Source organism: Cnephaeus nilssonii, assembly GCF_951640355.1.
Source record: "Cnephaeus nilssonii genome assembly, chromosome: 11".
In the NCBI taxonomy this organism is placed as follows: domain Eukaryota; kingdom Metazoa; phylum Chordata; class Mammalia; order Chiroptera; family Vespertilionidae; genus Cnephaeus; species Cnephaeus nilssonii.
In genome coordinates this window covers 82327802-82349988 of record NC_137082.1, presented here as the reverse complement: position 1 = coordinate 82349988, position 22187 = coordinate 82327802, and the positions used below count along the sequence as shown (strand labels likewise).

General features: G+C 41.9%; 2 protein-coding genes across 2 annotated transcripts in view; both read left to right on the top strand.

Moving 5' to 3' along the window:
• The first annotated feature begins 4163 nt into the window (after nucleotides 1-4163).
• IER3IP1 (immediate early response 3 interacting protein 1) lies at nucleotides 4164-13519 on the top strand. The gene is made up of 3 exons (XM_079784565.1): nucleotides 4164-4335; nucleotides 11332-11433; nucleotides 12307-13519. The coding sequence occupies exons 1-3, from the start codon at nucleotides 4245-4247 to the stop codon at nucleotides 12360-12362; spliced, it is 249 nt and encodes an 82-aa protein (XP_079640691.1). The 5' UTR covers nucleotides 4164-4244; the 3' UTR covers nucleotides 12363-13519.
• Nucleotides 13520-17431: 3912 nt separating this feature from the next.
• Nucleotides 17432-22187, top strand: part of HDHD2 (haloacid dehalogenase like hydrolase domain containing 2) — a 28086-nt gene continuing 23330 nt past the window's right edge. The window contains exon 1 of the mRNA XM_079783961.1: nucleotides 17432-17569. The gene's annotated coding sequence lies outside the window, so the exon portion shown is untranslated. The remainder of the gene's footprint in view (nucleotides 17570-22187) is intronic.

Here is a 22187-nt window from a genome sequence, read left to right as displayed (position 1 = left end):
GTCCAATGCTTATCTCAAACTGAACCCATTTGGGTGAATTCTGCTGCCATAAACCCATTTAAGCTCAAAGTTGCCATTGTAAATGGCAGGATTAAAAGCAAACATACCTCAGTCATCATTGATTCATATCTCAGACATAGACAATAAGATAAATATATCTATTAAAATATATTAGGATAAAAATGGTTAAAACCAATCATCCATTTTTATCATTCTTCAAGGTGAGTCTAAATTTTTAATAAGCAACGTGCATAATCCTTACCTTAATAAACTCCTTTTAATGAATGTGGGAATAAAAATGCTGAAATTTAAAAATATGAGTGGAAAGAGCAGACAGCACATTTATTGAAAGATTATTCTAAGATCTAACTTGTGAAAAAGTTTTTCTTTACCACAGACCTGATATTTTCCATTGAGTTAGTGAAAGGTTTTAGCCAGTTTAAATAGTGACTATTTCCTTCAATCGGCCAGTGTTTTCACTCTATACAGGTGATTCCCAGATTGTGCATAAGCATTTACATCAGCCAAGAAAGTCCATGAGGAAATATTGTATTAATCTATGGTCCAGGGCTTTAGTGGTGGAAAAGGTGAGAACTGGGCTGATTTGAATATGTGTTGAAGTTAAAAGAATTTGCTGATGGATTGTATACAGGGAGTGAGAGAAAGAGATAGAGACAAGACAATTCAAGGATTTTGCCTTGAACCCTTGGAAGGATAGAGTTGCTATTAACTTCAACAGGATGACTGCAGGACAAGTAGGTTTCAGAAGGAAATCAGGAATTCCGTTTGGGGTAAGTTTGAGATATCTATTAGACACCCAAGTGGTATACTCAATTGGAAATATGAGCCAAGAGTTCTGGGTGAGTTCTGGGTAGGAGATATAAATTTGGGAGTCTTCGGAGCGAGGGTGGCCGAGGCCCGCGCGGCCCAGGCGCTGCTGCTGCCACTGCAAAGCAGGAGCGCCTCCACCCAGAAGGTCTCGGGCTGTCCACCACTCCGTGCCAGACCCATGGGTGCCTCCCCGCCAACAGCCACCACCCCCCTCCCGTGTCTGGGTGGGGCTCCTGCCCCGCCCCTCACTGGGCGCACCTGCCCTCCCCCCACAGTTGCCACCCCCTCCTGCGTGCAGCCCCACGTTTCCTTCCTTTTCTATTCATTCCTGCATCTTTTTCCTGTTCCCTTTCTGTATTTCTGTTTCTCATCTTGGCCTGTCTGCATGCAGGCCTGTTCTCCTCTCCCTCTTCTTTCTTATCCCCTCCTATCATATCCTATCCTACCCCAGGCCTTGCAGCTGCCTAAGCAGAGGGTGGGGACGCAGCCTGCTGATCCAGTCGTGACGTGACACTGTAACGGATAATTTGCATATTTCTCTATTATTAGTATAGATAGTTAAGATTGCCAGAGGAATTACGCCACATAAGAATATGTAGTTGCAAATCACACAGCACACTTTATTACTCACAAGGTTCCTGGTGCCGAGGGCTCAGACTTAACGGGAACAGGATCCCCAGGGAAGAGTGGCGTCCTCTGTGGGCAGCAGCGGATCCGTTTTTGGGTGGCTGGCCGTCTGGTTGGGTTGAGTCAGCGGGAGGAGGGCGACCGAAGTCTCGCAATCGGAGGTTCAGCGGTTCTTCTGCTGTCTGGCATGGACCAAGAGGATGATCGATGTCTGAAGTCGGGGACCCATTTTTAAGTGTGTTCTGACCCACGGCAGTCCAGGTGGCTATCAGTAACACATGTCATCACACAAGTGTTAATCAGAGTACAAGCTGGTTTTCAATCACAGTGTCACTCAGAAGGTGTCTATCAGGTTTATATATGTCATTCCTAAAGGTAGCATTCAGCTATGGTCTTATCTACATGGTGCAGCTAGGGACTTGGCCAGAGTGGTCATTCCCTGTGCTCTTTAATATTTCACACAAGTATTTCACAAAATTAATTTTTCTACATTTCCTATAACACTCTTTAATTGTTTTCTATTGCCATAATATTGTAATACTCTCCACTTATTTCCTATCATTATCACTATTACTATGACACTATTAAAACTGATTCACTACTCAATCAAAGCTTCCAAACAAGGCCCCATAGATGCCTCTTTTTCGCACTCATCACAGTGAAGAAATCCTGTGGTGCTCACTGTCCACTCACCTTCCTTCTCCATCACTGTCACCAGGGTCTAGAGTTTCGTAGGCCTTGAAAAACCGGAGGATTTGCTGGTATCCTGTTATTTTGTTTATCCCCCTAAACTTACCTTTCTGTATCTCTTCCTACCTGATTTGCACTCAGGACTGATTTGGGGGATAGTGTTTATATACATTTGTAGGAAACTATATATTTCTTCTTCGCTACAGGCACTAACTATTTGGCCTATTTAAGCTTCATTTCTTCTTGGGAGTTTAATTATTCTCTCTCTTTTTTTGGCTAGTGCCTCTTGCAGCAGCAACAACATATGGGCTTCCAAAGTCCTTTCTAGGACTAATGTGCTGCTTTCTCCTTTTCCATTTTAGGGGACCCTGAGAAGTTCAGGAGATAATTACTTTGCATACTACACTTGTTCTCAATATCTAAAATTTAGCATGATCAGACTCAACTTCTTACTGTTGCTGTCAAAGTTAAACAAAGCTGACACCAAGTAGAATGGTAAAGACAGTATATCAGTATACACTGAGTGGCCAGATTATTATGATCTCTGAACACATAATAATCTCGCCACTCAGTGTATATCCTATATAATAAAAGGCTAATATGCAAATTGTCCCCTCGACCAGGAGTTCGACCAGCAGGCAGGCCGGCCAACCGCCCATGTCCCCTCCCCCTGGCTAGGCTGGCCGGACCCCACCCATGCACGAATTCATGCACCGGGCCTCTAAAACACACACACACACACATATATATATACTGAGTGGCCAGATTATTATGTGTTCAGAGATCATAATAATATGGCCTCTAGTGTATACTATTGCAATAGGGAAGAGGGTCAAGTGTGAACTTAACTCAACTCCAATCTGTACAGAAGTGACTGGGCATTTTAAATGGAGAATGAGGGAGTAGAAAGGGAGGAGAACAAGGGCTCCTTAGAATCAGGAATGTGAAAAATACAAAGTGTGGTCTGTGTAAAGGTTGATTAGGCCAGTTGTGTCTATTAGCTGGCAATTATCAGTTAGGACCTTGCCCTTCCACAGAGACTGGGAGACAGAGGCCCCATCCTTCCTGAAGTTTACATTGTAAAGTAAGGCCTTCAGGTCCTTAAGAAAGACACTCTTGAATTGTGGGAGGTTCATATACATATCAAAAGGACAAAGGAAGGATTCACAATTGTAAGCCCTGTAGGTAAGTGCTGTAATGCAGAATGGGCCAGGGGCCTATTTGCAGCTGTTGGCTAGGACCAAGGGAATTTTTTGGCAGACTTAAACTCCCCCAGGCAAGCACTTTAAGGGGTCATCCTAGGCATAAGGTCTCGAGCTGTTATAAACTATGTTAATGTTTTGGTTTTTTAAGTCTTTTAATGTGGGGTAAGCGATTGGATGAAAGCATGTGTTGAGAATCTGTACTTTTTATACCCTAAGGTTGAGGCCTAGTAGCGGGCTCAGAGCAGCCTGACCAGAGTTTGCTCAAACAGAGAATGTGTCTCACCGAGTAATTTTAAGACGTGTTATTTTATTTTAATTAACAAAAATTATTTGCCAAATCCTCCATTTCTTCATCTGTAAAATAGGTATTTTAGCATCACATATAGCTCTTGGCAGCATCTAGTACAGCACTGTCCAATAGAAATATAATTCCAGCTCACATGTCATTCTCAATGTCCACACAGCCACATTTTTTAAAAAGTGGAAATAAAGTTAATGTTGACTTTTTTACCTAATATATTCAACATATTTCACATGTAATCAACATTTTTAAATTATTCAAAGATTTTTACGTTCTGGTCTTCGTCCCAAATCTTTGAAATCCGATGTGTATTTTACACTTCCAGCCCCACACTTCGGACCAGCCCATTTCAAGCGTTCCACAGTCACACGTGGCTCTTGCAGGAGCCAGCACAGGTCTGGACAGCTCAGCAGCAGGCCTTGCTGACGCAAGCGTGGGGGCGGGACCCAGCCAGTCGGGGGCGGAGCTTCTCGGAGAGGGCGTTTTGGGCCTCGTCAGCCGCCGTAGGAGAGCGCCGGCCGCGGCGGCGCCACGTTCCCTGCGGCGGCTGCGGACGAATCTGCTGGGCTCCGGGGTGGTTCCCGTCCACCATGGCCTTCACCCTGTACTCGCTGCTGCAGGCGGCCCTGCTCTGCGTCAATGCCATCGCGGTGCTGCACGAGGAGCGATTCCTCAAGAACAGTGAGTGGGACGTGGGGCCGGGCGGAGGTGGCGGCGGCACTGCCGGGGGGCGCGGACCCGAGACCGCCGCGCGGGGGACAGCCTGGGGCGGGACAGGACAGGAGGCGGCAAAGGGCCTGAGGTTGGGGCCCTTTCTCGCGGGGGTGGGGGGAAAGCCCAGCCATTTGCATCTCCCCAGCGGGGTGAAGATGGTTCCACTGACGCCCGCTGCGTGCCGGGCCCTGGGGGTGGCACTGGGGACCCTGCGATGAGCCAGGGACGCCCCTGCCCGCGATTACTTTCCGTTAGTCATTTAGTGCACTTCTCTGTGACCGCTTATGGTCGAAAACCCGGGGTTTGAGTTTTCAGTGAAAGAGGGAAGGGCGTGGCTCATTTGGAGCACAGGTAATTGGGTGAATGAGCTGATGGAGGGCTGTGGGGGTTCGTGGACTTTGGGGCTACGAGGAAAGGGAAAGTGATGGTATTATCACGGCATCCAGCCACCCACGTTCCAAGAAAGTTTATTCAGCACATAGTTTTGGGTATCTACGATGTGCCAGGAACTGTACTGGAAGGATAGAAAAATGAAGACACAGGTTATGCCAACCGGGACCTCACAGTCCAGCACCACCCCCCACCCCCGGCCATCCTGGGCAAGGCAGGCTGCTCGCTTGCTGTAGGAGGCACATTGAGGCACCATTTGCCACAGTGTACCAGTTATATTTGTGTGAATCATTGCAACTCAAACCCATGAACAAGATTATTATGTTTATTCCTTCAGAATAAATTTACTGCCCTAACCGGTTTGGCTCAGTGGATAGAGCGTAGGCCTGCGGACTGAAGGGTCCCAGGTTCGATTCCTGTCAAGGGCATGTACCTTGGTTGCGGGCACATACCGAGTAGGGAGTGTGCAGGAGGCAGCTGATCCATGTTTCTCTCTCATCGATGTTTCTAACTCTATCCCTCTCTGTAAAAAATTAATAAAATATATTTTTTTTAAAAATTCACTGAGCACAAATTATGTGCCAGGCCCACGTAGTAAGAGCTGATGAGGTTACAGCAGTTATCCTGACCTTCTAGTGGAAGTTAATCTAAATAAAACTGACAAGTCACAATAACAAAGATGCAGAATATTATGGAAGAGAAGCGCAGTGAAATTTTAACCTGTGAATCTGTGAAAGCTTCTTGGAGGACTTGTGTCTAACCCCAAATCTGATAAGTGAGTAAACATTAACGAGGTGCAGGTGAGGGGTTGGGAGAAATTGAGAGGGTGTGAAAACCGGGGGGCAGGTGAAAGCAAGGTCCTAAGCAGGGCAGTAACTTGACCAGATTTGTGTAATTTGCTATATAGTACGGAGAACAGGTTGGAAGGGTCGAGAGTGGACAAGTAGAGACGGTGGGTACATTATCAGTTGGGTGGGCATAATAAGAATAATAACAACTAATACTTAACACTGTGTGCCCAGGTCTGTATCACACGCTTTACATATATTGTGTAACCCCGACAGCAACTTTATGCGATAGTTTTCATCCCCACTTTACAAATAAGAGAGTAGGTAACCTGTCTAAGATCACGCAGCTAGAAAGTGGCAGACCTAGGATTCAAACATAGGCAATCTGACTCAAAAGTCCATCTTTTCACCACTGTACATACAGAAAAGTAGAAGAGATCATGTTGTGGGTTTAATTGTGCCCCCCCCACCCCCACCCCTTACCCAAAAGATAAATTAAAGTCCTAGCCCTTGGTACCTGTGAATGTGACCTGAGTCTCTGGAGGTGTAATTAAGATGAAGTCACACTGGATTAGGATGGGCTCTGGACCCAATGAGGTGTCCATGTAAGGAGAAAGAGATACAGAGGCACACAGACACACGGGGGAAGAAGGCCATGCGACAACAGAGGCGGAGACTGACTTGAGGCAGCTCCAAGCCAAACAGAGCCAAGGTTTACCGTTAACTGTGGGAAGCTAGGAGATGGTCATGGAGGAGATTATGTCTCAGAATCTCCAGAAGGAACCAATTCTACAAACACCTTGATCTTAGACTTCTAGACTTCAGAACTGTGAGAAAATAAATTTCCTTTGTGTTGAGCCATCCAGTGTGTGCTGCTCTGTTATGGTAGCCCTAGGAAACTGTTACAAATCAGGAGATACTTTAAAGGTAGAAAAGGCAAAATGTATTGTTTGGACATTGGAAATAAGGAAGAAAGGAGAAGGTCAAAGATCTCTCTTTGTTTTCAGGCTTAAGCAACCGAGTGAAGGGTTATACCTTTACCAAGTTACAGAGTACTGGAGGAAAATGGGGGTGGTAGTGGTGGATAAGGTGAAGAGCATGAAATAAGTTTAGGACATGCTGAGTTTGAGATTATGTCTGTGAGATAAGCGAGCAGGGATGTGAAGTAGTAGTGAGTTGGACTTAAATCCTTAAATCAAAGCAAGAGCCACAGTGGAGATTGAACTTTGAGTTTCTCAGCCACAGATGATAAATGAAGCCATATGTAAAGATGAAATTGCTCAGGGAAAGAAGAGTACAAAGGGAATTGGTGACCAATATAGCCCTTGAATCGCTTCCAGTAAACTAGGAATCGAAGGGAACTTCCTCAATTTGATAAAGAACATCTAGGAAACACCCTCCTCACACCTCTCACACCCCAGGTAACATCCTATATAAGAAAGAGCTAATATGCTAATTAGACTGAATGGTAGAACGACCGTCCAGAGGGACTAAGCTGCAGCCGCGAGGGCTGAGCCCCTTACAAGAATTTCGTGCATTGGGCCTCTAGTCTACACTAATAAAAGAGTAAGATGCAAATTATTGTACCTTTGTGATGCCCACCAGCCAATCAGGAGCGAGTATGCAAATTAACCCAACAAAGATGGTGGGTTAATTTGCATACACAGGCGCCGAGTGGCCATGGTGGACGATGCAGGCGTTCCGCACCACCCCAGCCGCTCCAGGCCTCTGGGCAGTGTGGGAAGGCGGAAAGGCGGCTCCAGCCAGAGTGAAGGTGGTGCCGGCAGCCAAGGGAAGGAAGGCCCATTCTTGCACGAATCTTCGTGCATCAAGCCTCCAGTTATATATAATGATGAAAAACTGGGTGCTTTCCCCAATTAAGAGTAAGAAAAGATGCCCTTTCTTGCCACTTCTAACATTGTACTGGAGATTCTAGCCAGGGCAATTAGATGAGTAAAAAGAAAAGATATCCACATTGTGAGGTTGAAAGAAGTAAAACTATCTCTTGTTTATAAATGACAATCTTGTATAGAAAATTCTAAGGAGTAACTAAAACTATTAAAACTAATAAATGAGTTCAGTAAGGTTATAAGACACAAGATCAGTAACAAAAATCAATTATTTTCCTATACATGAACAATGAATAATAAAAAAATTAAACAGTTTTATTTATAATTTCAAAAAGAATAAAGTACTTAGGAATAAATTTAACAAAAGTGTGAATCGCATGCTATGAAAACTACAAGGTATTGTTGAATAAAATTAAAGAATAAATACTTTTAAAGATAATTAAAATAAAAACATCCTCTGCTCATGGATCAGAAGTTAATGTTGCTAAGATGATACCAAACAATAATATTGATTTACAGATACAATGCAATGTTTATCAAAATCCTAGTTGGCTTTTTTTTTTCCAAAACTGACAAGTTAATTCTAAGGAAAAGGGAAGGGACCAAGAATAGCCCCCAAAAAAATCTTGAAAAAGAAGAGCAAAGTTAGACGACTCACATTTTGAGATTTCAAAATTTACTACAAAGCCACAGCACTCAAAACATTGTGGTATTGGCATAGGATCAACATGTAGACCAATGGAGTAGTCTTGAGAGTCCAAAAATAAATCCTTATGTTATGGTCAATTGATTTTTGACAGGGAAGCCAAAACAATTCAATGGGTAAAGAATAGCCTTTCAACAACTGGTGCTGGAACAACTGCATATCCATAGGAAAAAGAATGAAGTTGAACCTCTGCTTCATACCAAACACAAAAATTAATTCAAAACCATAGACTTATAAGCTGTGAAACCTAAAGCTATACGACTCTTAGAAGAAAATATAGGCATAAAGGTTTGTGACTTTGGATTAGACCAGGGGTGGGGGACGTGGGGAATCATTTAGTCTGGCCCTGCCAAGGCATTAGGGGTGAGTTAATTAAATGTTTGACCAAATACAGCAAAATTAAGTTGATAATTTTGAATGGCCCATGAACGATGTTATAAATATCCAAATGGCCCTTGGCAGAAAAAAGGTCCCCCACTCCTAGATTAGACCAAGCTTTCCTAGATATACAACACTAAAAGTAGAAGAACCAAAAGAAAAATACATAATTGGGCTTCATCAAAATTAACCTTTTGCACTCGGATGTCGAGTGTGACTCCACACGGTTAGCATTAGAATAAAGGAATCGAGAAAAAAGCAAGCGAGTGCAAAGCGTTAAGAATTTTGTGCCTTTTAAGGACACCATCAAGAACATAAAAAAACAATTACAAAATGGGAGAAAATATTTACAAATCATATATATGATATATGACTGCTATTCAGAGTGTATAGAGAACTATTACAACTCAATAATAAAGGGTAAACAATCCAATTTAAAAATTTGGATAGGTTATCTGATGGCTAACATTAATCATTAGAGAAATACAAATCAAAACCATAATGAAATATACTTCACACCAATTAGGAGGACTATAATAAAAAAGATAGTAATGTGTTGGTGAAGTGGTGGAGAAATTGTAACCATTTATACATTGTTGGTGGGAATATAATGTGGAGTAGCAGCTTTAGAAAATAGTCTGGCAGTTCCTCAAAATGTTAAACATTAGTAGTTACTATGTGATACAGTGATTCCACTTTTAGGTGTAGCCAGAATAATGAAAACAAACACCTACATAGAAGAACATGAATGTTCATAGCAGCGTCTATAATAATAAAAGCATAATATACAAATTAGACCGGACATCCTTCTGGATGTCCTTCCAGATGACCTGCCAGGTGAAGCTGGGGCTGCAAGGGAAGCCCAGGTCCCAGTTTCCTGCCGGCGGCCAGAGGGAAGCCCGGGTCCCAAGTGCCAGAGGAAAGCCAGTGCTGGCAGCTGGGGGAAGGAAGGCCTACTCTTGCACAAATTTCGTTCATCAGGCCTCTGGTCTATATATATAAAAACCTAAGCGACTGTTACAACTGGAATGACTGGTCAACCAGTCGCTATGATGCGCACTGACCATGAGGGGACAGACGCTCAATGCAGGAGCTGCCCTCTGGAGGTCAGTGTTCTCCCCCCAGCAGAAGCACTGCTCAGCTGACTGACCCATCCTGGCAGCCCACCACCCTGGCAGCAACCAGTCACTCCCTCAGTAGTCCTGCAGGTCTAATCTCCAGAGAACAGGTCAGGTACCAACGGATCAGCGCCGTTGGCCAGACGGATCTGGATCCCGGGCCAGCAAGGGCGTCCCATCATCCACCTGGAGGGTCGATCACGTCCTGACCCCCCCCACCCCCCTCGGGACCCCACCCGTGCACGAATTCATGCACCGGGCCTCTAGTGATTTATAATAGCTAAAAAGTGGAAACAGTCCAAATGTCTACCAACTGATAGATGACATATAATATGTGGTGTATCCACACTATGTAATATTATTTGTTAATAAAAAGGAATGAAATATTGACATATACGACATGCCAGAACCTTGAGATCATTATGCTAAGTGAAAGAAGTTAGTCATAAAAGACTGCATATCATGATTTCATTTATATGAAATGTCCAGGATAGGCACTATATAGAAACAGAAAGCAGATTAGTGGTTGCTTAATGCTAGAGGGGTCTGAGGGGTTGGGAAGTGGTTACTATTGGGTACAAGGGTTTCTTTTGGGGGTGATAAAAATGTTCTAAAATTGAGTGTGTACAACTCTGAAATATTTAAACCACTGAATCGTGCACTTGAAATGTGTGAACTGGATGGTAGGTGATTGTGTCTCAATAAAACTGTTGTTTCTTTTAACCACACATTTTTTAAAAATCAGACAAGTATTTATATCCAGTACTAATTATGAGTAATACAAAAGAAACATGAAATTATATTAGTCAGCTGGGGCTGCCAAAACAAAAAAATCATTAAGCAAAGTGAAATCTTGTTTCATGATATTGATATCATGTATAAAATAAAGACTTGTTCTCTGTCAAGTTTAAGGGTTAACAGGTCATTTGAGATTTTTAAAAATGGAGTCATGCGATATGACAGGTGAACCTGAAATGAGGACAAGAGAAAGACACATTGTAGAAATGAGGACATGTAAGTCTTCAGGAGAATGTGTCAGGCAATAAAAAAGGAACTAGCAGGTAAAGAAAAAATGATTTATAATATCAGGAAAATGATGTAGGAAAAGGTGAAAGACTCGTTTACAGAAAGTAAGTGGGATAGTGAGCTAAATTCCTCACCTCAAATCAGAGAAATGAAGAAAGATCAAGGGGGAAGGGGGAAAAAAAAGATGTGCCCCTGCTGGCATGATAGAGCATGCTCTAAAGGCCTGACCAAGCTGTGATCAGTTTTAGCTTAAAATTTCCCCTATGTAATGTAGATGGTGAATCTCGGTTACTAGTACAGTGTCGTTATACTGATAATAATGTTGGGCTTCATAAATTCTGAATTGATCTAATTAATTTTTCAACTTGACACTGCTTTTTCATTTCTGACTTGAAAAATACTTTGTTAGTTTAAAAAAGGAGTAAAAAAATCAATCAGGGGGTTACAGTGTTCATCTTTACCATGGAATAATTTATTAGATATAGTATAATTTATAACACCACCGTGGAAATGAAATGAGTTTTTGTTGCTTATCAAAAGTAAAAAATATACTGTAAAATATTTCACTTAGTGTTTTTAAGTCATATGACTTTATATTTTATGTCTTTAACAAAGGCTCAAGATAATCTTTTAGAAAATGACTAATGAAGGAGCAAGGCAAGGGCATAATACATTTTAACACTGCTAATCGTTTTTATTTTATACAGTTGGCTGGGGAACAGACCAGGGAATTGGTGGATTCGGAGAGGAGCCAGGAATTAAATCTCAGCTAATGAACCTTATTCGATCTGTAAGAACCGTAATGAGAGGTAAGAAGAAAAACTAGTAGAACACTCTTAAGTTTTAATTTTGTGGTTTGATTTAAGTAGCAAAGCTTCTGGGTGTGAATACTATCACATACCACCTTTGTAGCAGGAAATTTTTTTCTCGTTAACCTGGCTTTATTGCTTAAAAGTTACTGGTTTCTTTCTTTCTATGCCTCTTATTTCTAAGCCAGTTGGTGCAAATTGAATGCTCAGTGGTGTAACCTGTTTGTATGTTACCTCAGAGTTGAAAGACAATGATATTCTTGCCTTTTGGAAATTCTGTTGCTTCCAAGTGGTAAAGTCATCTAGAGTCCCATCAGGCTTTCAAGAGAAAAATAAAGGTCCCATATTTGCTATTCTCTTAGGAAATATTTTAGAGTACCTCAATAAAGAAGAGTACAAAACCTTTTATTGAAAACCATTAAAACTAGGGTCTCTCTGTCTTCCTCCTTTTTTTAGCTGCTTTAATCACAACTCTGAATAGGATGATAAGTTCATTCTTACTTTGGTGATGAAACTATGGAATCATCTTTGTACATATTTCTAATGTCAAGTATCCCTGGTAGCCATATGGGTCTATTTCTGCCTGAGTCCGGTGTGCTTGTATGTTCCCAGAGCTACACTAGCACCATCCACAGATGTTTTCATATTAATCTACTTGTATCACTGTGATCCTTATCCCCTGTCACACAAGCCCTCTTTAAGTTTTGGAGTTTATGATCCAGTGCATGTTTGAATGTTCTTGTTATAAGTACTTGTAATATGATTATGATGACATATTGTTAGGTATTGCTGACCTTCCTGGATGCTAGTAACTATGACTTAGTTTTCTTTCTGATATTTTCTTTATAACAAACTTTCTTTTTTTTTTTGCAGTGCCATTGATAATAGTAAACTCAATTGCCATTGTATTGCTTTTACTATTTGGGTGAAGATCAATGGAGGAAATGGAGACTCAGAAGAAGAGATGTCAGCGGAAGTTATTACTTTTGTCTTTATTGGAATATACATATCTTAGCTGTCCCTGGACTTGAAAAAAATGTAAACATGATAAAAAAAAAACAACCAGAGTCCCTATTTATCTGATTTTTTTTTTTTAAATGTTGCACTTAAAGTTTCATTATAAGAAGATCAGATCATCAGAGGTAGTAACTATCCAGGATTGGAATACATTTGATTGCTGACTGTTAATAAAAGTTTGTGCTATGGTTAAGATTGTTCAAAGGGTGCAGGACTGTCACTTCTGTGTTTTTAGAGCTTCTTCTCTCACTTCTCAGGGATGATATTTTTTAACTTTTGAAGTTCATTGTGACTTAGTTATGCTCAGAGAGTGATTATCCTCCTAGATAAAACTTAAAGGATTTAAAAATTAATTACTACATATAAAGTGATAAATAGGTAATTGGGATGGTTTTATTTTGACCTCTGGTTAAATATTTTGTCTATATTGTCTTGGCTATGAAAAATTCAAATTCATAGTAACTATCGAGGAGCAATACAGTCTGACTTTAGGGAGAATTATAATTTTGTAAGTCAGTCACATGGCGATTGTGTTTTTGTTTTAAATTATTTTCATGCATTTCTTATTTTAATAACTGGTCTGAATAATGAGACCAGATTAGTATCTACATATTTTCATTGGTAGAAAAGTATAGACCCTTTTTACAATGGTGACTTATTTTTTGAAATCAGCATAAACATTAGCCTCTAAGAGCAATCCTGAACAATCACACTTATAAACTATACTATGTAAGAAGACTTATCTATGTAAGAAGACTTACGTATGTAAGAAGCATTTACCTGTCTCAAAAGTATCCATGTTTCCATTTCTTGGAGTAATACATGAAGGCTTGTGAGTCTTAATTCTTATTTCCATCTGTCACTAGGGCATTCATGCTGGATAAGTTTTGTTTTGATGTCTTAGACCATTCTGTATTTAACTCATCCCATAATACAGTTTTATGCAGAAAGAATAAAACTATGTAAATGTTTTTTTCTAGAAATTATGGGTTATAATATTTAAAAGGGGTAGAATTGCATCTTTGTTTATAGCACAACATTTGTAAATAAAGTAAAATTTCTAAGTCAAGCACGTGTTTTTTTACCTTAGTGTATACCGTCAGGTGCTAATGAAATTAATCTCATTTTGTGTGTAACACTTCTTATATATGTTTTCTGTAAAATCACTAAACACAGTTTTAATGAAAACATTCACAATCCACTTTTTAAAAATATATATTTTTACTGATTTCAGAGAGGAAGGGAGAGGAAGAGGAGAGATACAAACGTCAATGATGAGAGAGGATTATTGATCGGCTGCCTCCTGCACGCCCCCTAGTGGGGATTGAGCTTGCAACGGGGCATGTGCCCTGACCAGGAATCAAACCTTGACCTCCCAGTTCATAGGTCAACACTCAACCACTGAGCCACACCAGCCAGGCCATTTTTTTTCTTCAGTGAATTGAATTGACATCAAGAAGACTCATGAGCAACTTTTATATGACTTAATTTACTTCTAAAACTGAAGCAAGTATTGGATGCCTGTTGGCCATCCCTGAGTTACAGATGGATTATCTCTGGGCCCCAGGCTTATAGCTGAACCAAAGAAAAGTACCAGGGATTCACAGTTGATTACTTGGTTCATGTGGGTAACATATTCGGCACTAAAAGGCAATGTTCTTTTGACCTTACAAAGAGCTCATGCATGAGTCTGAGTGTAAGCCACTGACCAGATTATTCAAAAGAAGCAGTTAATTGAGGGTACTCCCATTTCTCCAACAGCTATGAGCCATACAGAATTTTAAAAATAAAAGAGACTGTCCTGATGCCATTTTCATGTAAGACATTGCACCACACCGTGCTCATTTAGTGTCAGTTACTGCAGAAGTTCACACTCTCATTAGGGAGCAGGCACAGCAGGGCAGGATCAGAGTATTCTGTAGCAAAGCAGTTCTGGGGAAAGCGAAGCACTGAATATCAAAGTATTCCATCTCTGGAAGCCACTTACACATTTCTAACTTTAACTTGCCTGAGGGGAGCTCCGCAAGCTTTCACAGGTTAACCCTGGCTTCCCCGGGGCCGTTGTGATTTAGTAGCCACAGTATCATTTTAGTAGGCAGTAATTTAAGTGCCCTGCTTGCCTGCCCACATCCTCCTCACTCATTCTCAGAATTAACAATCTGTGATCGTTCTGGCCTCCAAATATCCCAATTCAATTCCTGATCATTCTGGCCTCCAAATATCCAGTTCAATTTCCTCAGTGAATTGATGACATACATCAGGAAGACTCGTGAGCAACTTTTATATTCAATTTATGGTGTTATGTATTCTGACCCTGCATCTATTTGCCTCTGACCTGTCATGAAGGATCTTGGCTCTAGTCTATAAATGTTTTAATTTTTTTTAACCCTTGCTCTAGGAAATGTTTATTAATTTTAGTGAAAGTGTGAGAGAAACATCGATTCATTGCCTCCCCAACATGCCTCGACTGGGGATTGAACCCAGAACCTTTTGCTTTACAGGACGATGCTACATCCCAGCCACCCAGCTAGGGCTCTAGTCTATAAATATTTACCAAATTTATACCCTAATACTTTTTAAAATATATATATTTTTATTGATTTCAGAGAGGGAGAGATAGAAACATCGATGATGAAAAAATCATTGATCGGCTGCCTCCTGCACACCCCCTACTGGGGATTGAGCCTGCAACCCAGGCATTTGCCCTTGGCTGGAATCGAACCTGGGACCCTTCAGTCTGCAGGCCAAGACTATCCACTGAGCCAAACTAGCTAGGGCTAAATCACTTTTTCATTGATTTAGTTTCAAAGTTATTACCAATAATAAAATTTTGATGTCATGTCAAATGGAATGTATTTTTGCTAAAATTTCCTTAGCTCCTGGTTGGTCATGATATGTCAGATATTGTGAAACTATTATGTAGACAGAATGGGCAACGTCTAAGGGTATTAATGATCAAGATAAGTTTTGAAATCCTACCCTTTTTGTTTCAGTTCTGATACTGCTTTCTTTACATCTCCACTCCATCTTTTTCTTTCCCAAATCAGCCCCTTCCTTTTGAGGTCCCATCCCTGTTTTTGTTATTGTTAATCCTCACCCAAGGATATTTTCCCATTGATTTTTAGAGAGAGAGTGGAAGGGAAGGGAGAGACAGAAATATTTATGTGAGATACATCAATTGGTTGACTTAAGCATGCACCTTGACCAGGGGCCAGTGATCGAGCCTGCAACCGTGGTAGGTGCCCTTGACCAGAATTGAACTCAGGACCCTCTATCCACTGAGCCAAACCAGCTAGGGCAGGTCCTATCCCTTCTTTGGCAGCAAAGCCATTTGAGTCTTTTGATGAGGAGGAAGCCATTGATTCTCTTTCATTATTCCACATCATAGTGAATGACCCAATTGCTCAAACCAGGAACCTAGTAATTATCTTGATGCCTTCCCTTCCCTTCCCCTCAATCTATTACCAATTTCTATTTTACCACCTAAAGGTCTCTTGAATTTGTCTCTTTTGTGGTTTTTCCCCACACAGTTTAAGAATCTCTCTTATAAACCTACAGTACCTTCCTGTCTAGACTCTCATTTTGACACCTCTCCTATCCGCTCTCCATACTGCAGCCAGACTAAGCATTAGGGAAAAAATGCGTGTCTTAATACCCACTTGCTTAAAATCCTTCAGTGGTGTTTTAATCTCATCAAAAACAGTCTCCTAGCTCTGAACGGGAAACTAGAAACAGGTTTCTTTTCCTTCAACCAAGGGGGCCCTTACATAGAAACAGACTTAACAAGTGTGAATAAGACAAAAACAACCTCCAGGCCAGTGGGGAGGAAAAGCATAAAGTCCAGGGACCAGAAAGGGTTACGGCTGCAACATGGCTGACTGCAGCACTGCGCAGGGGATGTTGGCTGGTGTTTTAGCAGCAACTGAATCTCCAGTCAAGGACACAGCAGTTTTGTCCAAAGGTTCCGTATGTGTAAACCAGGGCGTCCTATTATGTCGGAACTTTTTTCATTTAGTCATTTCCATAGAGAATGCACCAGATGACCATCTCTGCAGTCAAGTAGTTCATTTGGATCTAAGGGAGACAAGTGGAGACTCCCAACGTGGGTGGGAGCAGTGAGGAAGGTGGATCTAAGTAACCCAAAATATTGCTTCCCTGGAGGTGATAGGTAAAGGCCTGTGGTAGCGCTCTCTGAGGAGAGGCAGGGTGGGCAACGACCGTGCCAGCTTTTGGGGTAGCTCATTCAGGAAAAGAGGGACGCCACCTGAGGTAATGGTTAGTAGCAGTGTCAGTATTCAAGTAGCAAAGCAGAGCATGACCTCAGAGGCGGGGTGTTTCAAGGAAACTAGGAGATGACTTCTGAGTTGCCCCTCGAGAATGTGGAGGGTTGCAGCAAAGACGTTACCCAATAAAACTTGGTTCGACCTTGGTGCTGCGGCATGGGAAACATTTACTGAGCAAAGGCAGGGGGCTTGGTATTTCCTCTTGCATCGTGGCAGCGCCCTTGAAAAAAAATGGGTCTCCAGAACAGTCTATCCTTCTTTTCGATGGTGGTAAAGGAGCAGAACTAAATCCGGTGCTGGGTGTCCGAGACCCGAGGGAAACCCTGGACAGATGGGGCGGAGATGGACTGGGGGGGAGGCGGGACTTCCGTTGTGGTCCTGGGCCCAGCTTCCGGCGTAAATCCAGAGCTGCCCCGGGCCCTCTGGACCCGCGGTGAGGACGCTGTGACTGCGGGGCTGTGCGACTTTCCTGTTAGCGGGGCCTTTGTGAGGACGGAAAGGAGCAGCGGTGAGGAGCCGCCCGCCCGCTAGTCTGGAGGCTGCATTTCTTTGTGGGAGGGCTCCGGGCCTTACCTGTTTGCGTCTCTAGGCCACGCCTCCCGGGGCAGGGACCAACCCGCGCGCTTGCTCAGTGAGGACTGTCACGCCCCTCCGATGGGCACCGTCCCCCCCTGGGCCATGGCGCTACCGCGCATGCGCGGAGAGGACGCGCGTCGCTTCCGCCGGGCCCTGGGTGCGCGTACCTGTAATCGCCCCGGGGGTAGAGCGCGACTCAGGTGTCGGTGGTTCTTCGGCACGTGCCCTCGGACTGTATTTGGAAGCTGGAGTCTTTCCTGGTCAGTCTGGCGTTTGCTAGGCCCTGGAACGGGGGCTGGGGCGGAGTGCAGAGACCAGTCCCGAAGCCCCGCCCCACGCGGGATGGCGGGAATCGCCCTTTCGTGCTGAAAGGTTCTAGTTCTAGAAATCGTAGAGACCCGGATGCTTAAGTTTACTTAATTCGAAAGTCTTTACTGAGCGCCAGATAGTACAGTGGGAAAGGCAACAGAGCCCCATAACTCACAGAACTTAACCGTGGGGGCAGTGCAAGTGTGATAAGGAGAGCACGCCGTGGGCGGGGGTGGGGTGGGAGGGGGGCTCCTGGCCCAGCCCCGGAGAAGAGGAGTTGAACCCAGGAATGCCAGAGGAAGTGGGACCCGGGGACAGAAGGAGTAGGCCAGGGAAAAGGAGGATGTAGCGGGGCAGAGGTGGTAGGATTCAGGGGGCAGAAATGGTCCCAGACGGAAGTCCAGCGATGAGGGGGGGTGAGTGTAAGACTCCTGCCCACTGCAGTGGAACTTGACGTGGGAGTCTAGACCAATGAGGTGGAGAGGTAAACCTGGGCTCTGTACAGCAGTTTTCCTTGTTCAGACTTCATCCTGAAGAAATTAGGGAGCCACTGGGAGATTTTTCATTTCATTTATTGAGTGCATCCAGTGGTTCCAGACTTTTCTCCTGGAAGTATGTAGGGAAGAGAAGAGAATGTGTACGCCCCAGAGGTTCTAGGAGGCACATTCTGAACAGCCTTAACCTCCCAGGAGAAAATTTTTATTGAAATCTCGTTTTATGTTAAATATTTATGCAAGTATTGAATTACATGCCACAATATATCCTTATTTTGGTATAAAATGGTTTCTCAAACTCTCAAGTGACATTAATGCTTTAGGACATTGCATCGTATCTTGTGATTTTTGCAGTCCTTGACACATCCATCATGTGCCCTTCCCTCTGTCCCTTCACCCCCACACATGCATAACCCTGACTTTCTATGTGTGGAACACTGTTCACAATACATGTCTTATTTTCTTTAATCTTCCTATCAACCATTAGAGGCAGGTGTTATCCTTCATATTTCGGCAGTGAAGAAACTGAGGTTGAGAGCTTAAGAAAATTGCTCAAGTTCACATAGCTAGTGAATTGAGGCATGTACAACTCCTTAGTTCTTGCCCTTCACCACTGCATTTCCAGGGATGGATTTGCAGCTGGAAATAGAAGGTTCAAAGCAGAGAGGCCATTTAGAAAGTTGTTGAACTGGACTAGATGAAAAGTGATGATTCCAAAATGAAGTTTTAGTAATGATGAAGAGAAGTGAGTGGATTCAAGACTGTAAAGGAGGTAGAACTGGCATTTGGCAATTGAATGCATGGGAGGAAGGAGTGGGAGAGCCTGCTGGGTACATCTGAATTGATGGTGCTGCCATTCACTCTTATGGATCTTAGGAAAAAGAGCAACTTTGAGGGTTGTTAATTAGGACTTGTTGAATTGAGATGCCCCTTGAATATTCAAGGGGAGATGTCCTCTGAAGTATCTTGAAGAGTTCCTCTTAGGATGAGGGAGCATTTGCATCAACTTTGTACCAGTATGGATTGCTTATGTCTCTTCTATGGTATGTCCTATATAACTTGTTCAAACTGGGAGATGATGGAATATGGGCTGAAGATAAACCAGGAATATGGACTATCTTTGAAGCCTTTACAGTTCTTCTGGGGGTGATACTATATTTTACAATTCCATTTGTTTTTGAAAAACATTTTTTTGTGTGCTATCAAATAACTTATTTTCCTCTTATTGAGACATAATTGACATGTAACATTATACTAGTTTCAGGTGTACAACATAAAGACTCGATATTTGTATATGTTGAGAAATGATCATGATGATAGGTCTATTAATGTCTGGCAATATACATAGCTAAATTTTTTTTTCTTGTAATGAGGACTTTGAAGAACTATTCTTAGCGACTTTCAAATATGTGATACAGTATTACTAACCATAGTCACTATGCTTTTGACCCCCTTCACCCATTTCTCCCTCCCATCCTCCTACTCTGGCAACCACCAATCTGTTCTCTGAATTTAGATGCAATATAATAATCTCAGTTCTCCTAATATTGCTCTATTGAGTCGATGCAATTCTAGTCAGAATCCCAAAAGGTAGGATTTTATTTTGATGGGAAATGACAGTCATCAACAGGTTCACGGTTTGTTGTGGGTAATGGTAATGGTATGAGTTCCAAAACTATTCTGTGATTATAGTATTGAGCACCAGGTGTACCGGTTAATAATGAGGATTTTTTTCAATAGATGGAATTACACATATGTTGATATATATGCAATTTGATATGTGTGCTATTTTGTTGTATTGACAGCAAACTTCAAAACTTCATGTGTCAAATTTGCTGACAGTGTTAACATCATAGATATTTTTTTCTCTTAAAAATGTCGAATTTCATGCCAAAAAAAAGCATTTGTGGGAAGTTTTAATTCATCACTTTGTTTTGAAGAAAAGTGCTGTTGAAAGTTATTGTATACTTCAGGAAGCTTATGGTGAACATGCTCCATCTCAAGATACTTGTGAACGCTGGTTTAAACGCTTTAAAAGTGATGATTTCTATGTGAAAGACAAAGAACATCCAGGTCAACCGAAAAAGTTTGAAGACCAACAATTACAAGCATTATTGGATGAAGATGCGTGTCAAACTCAAAAACAACTTCCAGAAAGATTAAACGTTGCTCAGCAAACAATTTCCGATCGTTTACAAGCAATGGGAAAGATTTTAAAGGAAGGAAAATGGGTGCCACATCAACTGAACGAAAGACAAATGGAATACCGAAAAGTCATCAGTAAAATGTTGCTTGAATAGCACGAGATAGTGAGAGAGTGCGGGGCTGTCTTTTTTGCATTGAATTGTGACTGGCGATGAAAAATGGATTTATTTTGAGAATCACAAATGCACAAAATCATGGGTTGATCCAGGTCAACCATCAACATCGACTGCAAGGCCAAATTGCTTTGGAAAGAAGATAATGCTCTGCATTTGGTGGGATCAGGAAGGTGTGGTGTATTATGAGCTTCTAAAACTAGGTGAAACTGTTAATACTGATTGCTACCAACAATAAATAATCAATTTGGACCACACTTTGTGAAATGACCAGAATGTGCCAGAAGACATGACAGAGTAATTTTGCTTCATGATAACGCACCATCATACACTTCAAAACCAGTTAAAGACACATTAAAAGATCTTGCCTTGGAAGTATTAACCCACCCGCTGTATTCACCAGACCTTGCTCCTTCCGATTACCACTTGTTCGTGGTACACACACCTGAGCAGCACTTCAAAACGTACGAAGTGGAAAATTGGCTCTCTGAATGGTTTGCCTCAAAACAAGAAAAGTTCTATTGGGATGGTATCCACAAATTACTTGAAAGATGGGGGAAATGTGTAGCTAGCAATGGACATTACTTTGAATAAAGCACTTTTGATGTTTCTCTTGAAATTATTGTGTTTTCTTTTATTATAAAATCCACATTATTAACCGGTACACCTGGTAAATGAGTAAATGTAATGTTGATGTTTAGAAAATCAGGGTTCTCAAATGGGGGAAAAGAACTATGAATGTGGAATGGGATGAGAGGAAGGACACTGTGGCATTGATTTGGAATTGAAGATCATAATGAATTCATAATTTTAAAAATATATACATTTTTGCCCTGGCTGGTGTGGCTCAATTGGTTAAAGCAGCAGTCGCCGTGGACCGCTGGTTGGTGACCGCTGGGTTAGATCATTGTTCTGTGGACCAGAAGGTCACAGGTTCATTTACCTGTACCTATGTTGCAAGTTTGATCTCTGGTCAGGGCGCATAAGGGAGGCAACCAATTGATGTATCTCTCTCACGTGGGTGTTTCTCTCTCTTTATCTCTATCTCTCTCTCTCCTTCCCTTTTCCTCTCTCTAATATCAGTTTTTAAAAATATAATTTAAAAAAAAATGCCCTGGCCGGTGTGCCTCAGTTGGTGGAGCATTGTCCCATGCACCTAGAGGTTGCTGGTTCGATTCCCAATCAGGATACATGCCCAGGTTGTGGGCTCACTTTCCAGTAGAAGCTGTTCAGGAGACAGCCAATCAATGTTTCTCTCTTTCCATCTCCCTCTCTTCCTAAAAATCAATTAAAAATTTTGTTGAATAAAAGTATAAAAATATGTACATTTTTTAGCACTGCAATTCTTTTTGTCCTTTGAATATATTTTGTTGAACTAGAGTCGGAGTACTCTGTCTTAACAAGATTAGTTTATTTCTGTTTGTATTTCATTTTTGAGCTGGCTTAATTTAAATTTCAGTATATAAGCCATTAATATGGTTCAAAGCCAAAACTAAAAGCATGGGCAAGTTAGTGACTTCTCAGTTCCTGAATTTGCTAGTCTGGGTAGGATTGCCTAGAAGATTCAATAAAGTGATAAGGACTGCAGAGAACTTAACATGGCGCAGAACATATACAGCATCCAATAAATGTGAGCTGTTCTGGCTTTTCTCCTTCCAGCCACTTCTCTTGCTTTTCCTGTGACCCCAGGCCATACATTATGGGGTAGAAATAGTCAAGGCCTATAGTGGGGCTAACTGAAGAAGTATATTTTGAGT